Raw genomic sequence first — 6,614 nt, 5'->3', positions numbered from 1 at the left:
TGTGATACCGTTTCCTGGATGGTAGCAGCAGGAACAGTTTGTGGTTGTGGTGAATTTGGTCCCTGATATCCTTTGGGCCCTTTTTATACACCTGTCTGTGTAAATGTACTGAATAGTGGAAAGTTCACCACTACGGATGTGCTGGGCTGTCCGCAACACTCTCTGCAGTTTCCTGCAATTAAGGGAAGTACAATTCCCATACCAGGCAGTGATGCAGCCAGTCAGGATGCTCTCAATTGTGTCCCTGTAGAAAGTCCTCAGGATTTTGGTCCCCATCCCCAACTTTTTCAACAATCTGAGGTGACAGAGGTACTGCTGTGCTCTTTTCACAACACAGCCGGTATGTACAGACAATGTAAGGTGCTTTGTGATGTTTATGCCGAAGAACTTAAAGCTGTTCACCTTCTTAACCCCAGATCCATTGATGTCAATAGGGGTTATCCTGTCTCCATTCCTCCTGTCGTCCACAATCAGCTCCTTTGTTTTTGTGACAATGATGGAGGGCTTGTTTCCTTGACACCAGTCAGCTGTTCAGATCATAGATTCAGCAGTTAGATGGTTGAGCCTGGTGCAATGAATGTGTCGAGCTGTGTATATCACAATGCAAGAAGCATCGTAGGAAAGCCAGATGAGCTCAGGACAGGGAATTATGATATTGTAACCAATATTGGGACTTGGTTGCAGCCAACAGTGTGAGGGATTTAGAGGAACAAATTTGTAGAGAGATTGCAGACCAAGCCAATAAACAAAAAGGTTGATTCAGTAAGTGATTTTAACTTTCCATATATTGACTGGGACTCCTACACTGTAAATGGACTAGATGGGGTAGAGTTTGTCAAATGTGCCCTTAATCAGTACGTAGAATTCCTGATGTAGAAGTGTGCAATAAGCTGTTAGGAAATGATCCAGGGCTGGTGACAGAATTTGTGATCATAATGCCATGAGATTCAAAGTAAATATGGAAAAAAAGAGGTCTGGACCACGGGTTGAGATTCTAAATTGGAGAAAGGTCAATTTTGATGGTATCAGAAAGGATCTGACAAGTGTGGTTTGGGACAGGTTGTCTCCTGGCAAAAGAGTACCTGTAAGTGGGAGCCCTTCAGATGTGAATTTTTGAGGATGCAGAGTTTGTATTTGCCTGCCAAAATGAAAGTTGGAAGGTAACTGGTCCAGGGAATCTTGCTTTTGAAAAGAAATTGAAGCCTCGTATATTTTGTTCCTCTAAATGCCTCAGACTGTTGGGTGCTACCAAGACCCATTAATGACTACAAATCATGATTCCACGCACTGAGTTCATCTGAATTTTTTTGTTGTCTTCTTTTGGTTTCTCAAAGCTTCCGAATAGTTTTTGTTCTTTTGTTTGCCCTCTCTTTGACATTTACGTTGGCTTTGGCTTCTCATTTTAGCCACAGTTGTGTCCTCCTGTCTTTCTAATGCTTCCACTTCTGTGGAATCACTCAGCTCCCGAATTGCTCCAGAAACTCCAGCCACTGCTGCTCAATTGTCACTCCTACCCTTTCCCTTCCAAACAAGTTTGGCCAGCTTCTCTGCCATAGAAACATGGAGAAGCTCAGTAAAGAAACAGGCTCTTTGGCCCATCTAGTCAATGCCAAAAAAGCATTTAAACTTGCAGTGCGACCTGGACCAGCTGGCAAAATGGTTTGAGAAAAGGAAAAAGGAATTTAATGCAGACAAGTGTGAGTTGTTGCACTTTGGTCTGACCTACCAAGGGAGGTCTTTCACAGTGACTGGTTGGGCACGGAGGAGTGTTGTAGAAGAAAGAGACCTGTTGTAGAAGAAAGTCCTTAATTCACTGAAAGTGGTATCACAGTTAGATAGAGACAGAAGGGAAGATTTTAGCCCAATGGCCTTCATGAACAAAAGTACTGACAGCAATAGATGGATGTTATGTTGACTTGTAGAAGACATTGGTGAGGCCTAATTTGGAGTACTGGGTGCAGTTTTGGTCACCAACCTACAGGAAAGCTGTAAGGACTTTGAAGGAGTTCAGAGAAAATTCACAAGTATGTTGCCAGGTCTGGAGTACTTGGGTTATAAGGAAAGATTGAACAGGTCAAGACTTTATTCCTTGGACTGTAGGAGTTTGAGGGGAGATTTGATTGTGATAGAGGGGCATAGATAGTGTAAATGCAAGCTGGCTTTTACCACTGAGATGGGGTGGGAGTACAACCAGAGGCCATGGGTTAAGGGTGAAAGGTGATATGTTAAGAGGAACATGAAGGGAAACTCATTCACACAGACAGTCATCCGGGTGTGGAATGAGCAGCCAGCTCAAGTGGTGCATGCAAGCTCGATTTCAACATTTCAGAGGTTCATGTAGGTACCTGCATGGTAGGGGTATGGGAGTGGGAAGATTAAATAGTTCAGCACAGACTAGATGGCCCAAAGGTATAATGTTTCTGTGTTGTAATTTTCTACAAGAATGTGAAATATTACAAACATTCACTCTGTCTTTTTAACAGCTGTGTGGACCAACCATTCACCTCAACAGGAATTTTTTATATGGCATTAAAACTGTGGCACTTTACGTTAGTAATACATAAAAGAAAATCCCAGATGCACATCAAGAAAGACTAATTGCGTGAGACTGTTTCAGTTACTGTGGGGCCAGGCACCCATGCAGCTCAGCAGGAACAGGGAATAATACCAATGGAGAGATTCCAACTCAGCCAAGGTAGAAATTGGAGATGGCAGAAATGCCCCATTCTTATAGAAACAGGAACAGCATCAGGGAATTGATGGTCATTCCAGATACCAGCACTCTGCCCAGTCAGGAGATGATTTCTGTGTCCAACTTGGGTAGAATCTCACTGTAACAGTGTGATACCAGATCAAACCTTGGTAACTCAAGTAATCTCATCTGAAATGTTGTCCTACACCCATTGATGGATTTTGTAAATCTTTTTACAGGTTAAAAACAAGAAGGAGTTTGTCTCGAGGAAGTTCAAACACGGCACACCAGTTTGGTTGTCTCTGTCCAGATATTTAAGAAGTGGAGCAAGGGGTTCAATCGACCATCCTTGCTGCTCAAACTGTGGGGAGGGATTCACTCGGTCATTTGACCAACTGGCAACCCGTCATTTCACACAGGAGAAAGGCCATTCACCTGCTCAGACAGTGGGAATGGATTCACTCGTTTATCACAACTGAAGGTACATCAGCAAGTTCACACTGGGCAAGGCCATTCACCTGTTCTGTGTGTGAGAAAGGATTCAGTCAGTCTTCCCACCTGCGGACACACCTGTCAGTTCACTGTGGGCAAAGGCTGGTGATCTGCTGAATTTCTGGGAAAGGATTCACTCAGTCATCTGACCTAATGGCACACCAGCGTGTTCACACTGGAGAGAGGCCGTTCAGCTGCTCAGTCTGTGGGAAGAGATTCACTCAGTCATCCCACCTGCAAAGTCATCAGCGAGTTCACACTGGGGAGAAGCCGTTCATCTGCTCAGTCTGTGGGAAGAGATTCACTCGGTCATCCACCCTACTGGTACATCAGCGAGTTCACACTGGGGAGAAACCGTTCACCTGTTCAGAATGTGGGAAGAGATTCACTGATTCTTCCACCCTACAGAAGCATCAGCGAGTTCACACTGGGGAGAAGCCGTTCACCTGCTCAGAATGTGGGAAGGGATTCACTCAGTCATCCCACCTACTGGAACACCAGTCAGTTCACACTGGGGAGAAGCCATTCACCTGCACAGAATGTGGGAAGAGATTCAATCAGTCATCCAATCTACAGAGACATCATCGAATTCACACTGGAGAGCGGCCATTCACCTGCTCAGTCTGTGGGAAGAGATTCACTAATCCATCCACCCTTCTGAGTCATCAGCGAGTTCACACTGGAGAGAAGCCATTCACCTGCTCAGAGTGTGGGATGGGATTCACTGACTCTTCCACCCTACAGAGACATCAGCGAGTTCACACTGGGGAGAAGCTGTTCATCTGCTCAGAGTGTGGGAAGGGATTCACTCAGTCATCCAATCTACAGAGACATCATCGAGTTCACACTGGTGAGAGGCCATTCACCTGCTCAGAGTGTGGGAAAGGATTCACTGACTCTTCCACCCTACAGAGTCACCAGCGAGTTCACACTGGGGAGAAGCTTTTCATCTGCTCAGTCTGTGGGAAGGGATTCACTCGGTCATCCACCCTACTGGTACATCAGCGAGTTCACACTGGAGAGAAACCGTTCACCTGCTCAGAATGTGGGAAGAGATTCACTGATTCATCCACCCTACAGAAGCATCAGCGAGTTCACACTGGGGAGAAGCCGTTCACCTGCTCAGAATGTGGGAAGGGATTCACTCAGTCATCCCACCTACTGGAACACCAGTCAGTTCACACTGGGGAGAAGCCGTTCACCTGCTCAGAATGTGGGAAGAGATTCGCTCACTCATCCAACCTACATAGTCATCAGCGAATTCACACTGGAGAGAGGCCATTCACCTGCTCAGAGTGTGGGAAGGGATTCACTCGGTCATCTCAACTACTGGCACACCAGCAAGTTCACACTGGGAAGTGGCCTTTCACCTGCTCAGAATGTGGGAAAGGATTCACTGAGTCATCCACCTTACTGGTACATCAGCGAGTTCACACTGGGGAGAAGCCGTTCACCTGCTCCGTCTGTGGGAAGAGATTCACTCGGTCATCCAACCTACAGAGACATCAGCAAGTTCACACTAGGGAGAAGCCGTTCACCTGCTCAGTCGGTGGGAAAGGATTCACTCAGTCATCCCAAATACTGGAACACAAGTCAGTTCATAGTGGGGAGTGACCATTGTTATGAATCCCTAGGTTTTGTTTGATATGGACTGTCAGTCTGACTTGCAGCTTGTTTACATTGCTCGCAGTTTGTTTAGTTTTAACTGAGGACACAGACACTCAGAGTCAGATGGAGACGGATGAAAAATGGAAGAATCGAAACCAGGGAACTAGTGGCCAAGGGTCACTGTTTGGAACTTTCCTTTGCCCACAAGGGTGGGTTAATTATCCATTCACCACACATCGAATGTGTGGCTGTCACCTCATTTAACCCATAGGAGTGGATCTGATTTGGGATATCCTATGGAGACCACTTATGTGTTAACCCTTGCCTGGGTGTGATGTGGTCATTCATTTGAAGATGATACCCCTCATGACAAGTCACTTTCGGTGAAAATTCGTATGTAGATTTGTAAAGATGACGGATAAAAGCTACAGCAACTGTTCTCTCATTTTAACACTGTGGAACCTGTAGAACAGACAGACGGACAGACGTACTTTATTTATCCTGAGGGAAATTGAGTTTCGTTACAGCCGCACCAACCAAAAATAGTGTAGAAATATAGCAATATAAAACCATCAATAATTAAATAATAATAAGTTTATCTTTGCAAGTGTAAATAAGTCCAGGACCAGCCTATTGGCTCAGGGTGTCTGACACTCCGAGGGAAGATTAGAAGAGTTTGATGGCCACAGGCAGGAATGACTTCCTGTGATGCTCAGTGTTACATCTCGGTGAAATGAGTCTCTGGCTGAATGTACTCCTGTGCCTAACCAGTACATTATGGAGCGGATGGGAGTCATTGTCCAAGATGGCATGCAACTTGGACAGCATCCTCTTTTCAGACACCACCGCCAGAGAGTGCAGTTACACCCCCAGAACATCACTGGCATAACAAATGAGTTTGTTGATTCTGTTGGTGTCTGCTACCCTCAGCCTGCTGCCCCAGCACACAACAGCAAACATGATAGCACTAGTCACCACAGCCTCGTAGAACATCCTCAGCATCGTCTGGTAGATGTCAAAGGACCTCAGTATCCTCAGGAAATAGAGACGGCTCTGACCCTTCTTGTAAACAGCCTGAGTGTTCTTTGACCAGTCCAGTTTATTGTCAATTTGTATGCCCAGGTATTTGTAATCTTCCACCATGTCCACACTGACCCCTTGGATGGAAACAGGGGTCACCGGTGCCTTAGCCTTCCTCAGGTCCACCACCAGCTCCTTAGTCTTTTTCACATTAAGCTGCAGATGATTCTGCTCGTACCATGTGACAAAGATTTCCACCATAGCTCTGTACTCAGCCTTATCTCCCTTGCTGTTTGACATAACAGTCTTCTCTCGACATTTACCCTGAATTACAAATATCTCTCTCATCACCTATTTTGTGGATGAACTGAACTTTCATACTTTACCATCTGAAGACTCCAAGTCTTGTTTTCCCCGAGCTCAATAGTTTGGGAGTTATATTTACACACATACATACACATAACACTGTTAATTGTTGTTTAACTTGCCTAAGTTACTATATTATAAGTGGATATAATTAGCATTGTGGTTTTCACATCAAAAACAGACTCCAGTAGTAGTCTATTGCTGCTGGTTCGTTTCTGAAGCGTTACGGTTCATAACAAAATGGGGCCTGCATCTGGGATATGATCAAATTTGAGGATTGATTAATTATCGATTTCATTGGGGAAATCTCTTTTGATTTATTTCTGTGCAGAAAATTTGTTGATCGATGTCAGGAAGCGCCAACCTCTGAGGTATTAGAGGACGCCAGAAGGGTTGAGTTGTTGAGTATTGCTGAAAGGTTACATCTTGCTAAGGT

General features: G+C 45.0%; 1 protein-coding gene across 1 annotated transcript; it reads left to right on the top strand.

The window, feature by feature from the left end:
- Positions 1–3,035: 3,035 nt before the first annotated feature.
- Positions 3,036–4,969, top strand: LOC140720872 (uncharacterized). Its single transcript, XM_073035720.1, has one exon. The coding sequence runs from the start codon at positions 3,338–3,340 to the stop codon at positions 4,796–4,798; it is 1,461 nt and encodes a 486-aa protein (XP_072891821.1). The 5' UTR covers positions 3,036–3,337; the 3' UTR covers positions 4,799–4,969.
- Positions 4,970–6,614: the final 1,645 nt, after the last annotated feature.

This window comes from Hemitrygon akajei, unplaced genomic scaffold, assembly GCF_048418815.1.
Source record: "Hemitrygon akajei unplaced genomic scaffold, sHemAka1.3 Scf000048, whole genome shotgun sequence".
Lineage (NCBI taxonomy): Eukaryota > Metazoa > Chordata > Chondrichthyes > Myliobatiformes > Dasyatidae > Hemitrygon > Hemitrygon akajei.
The sequence above is the reverse complement of the archived record's forward strand: the minus strand, read 5'-3'. Positions and strand labels throughout refer to the sequence as shown.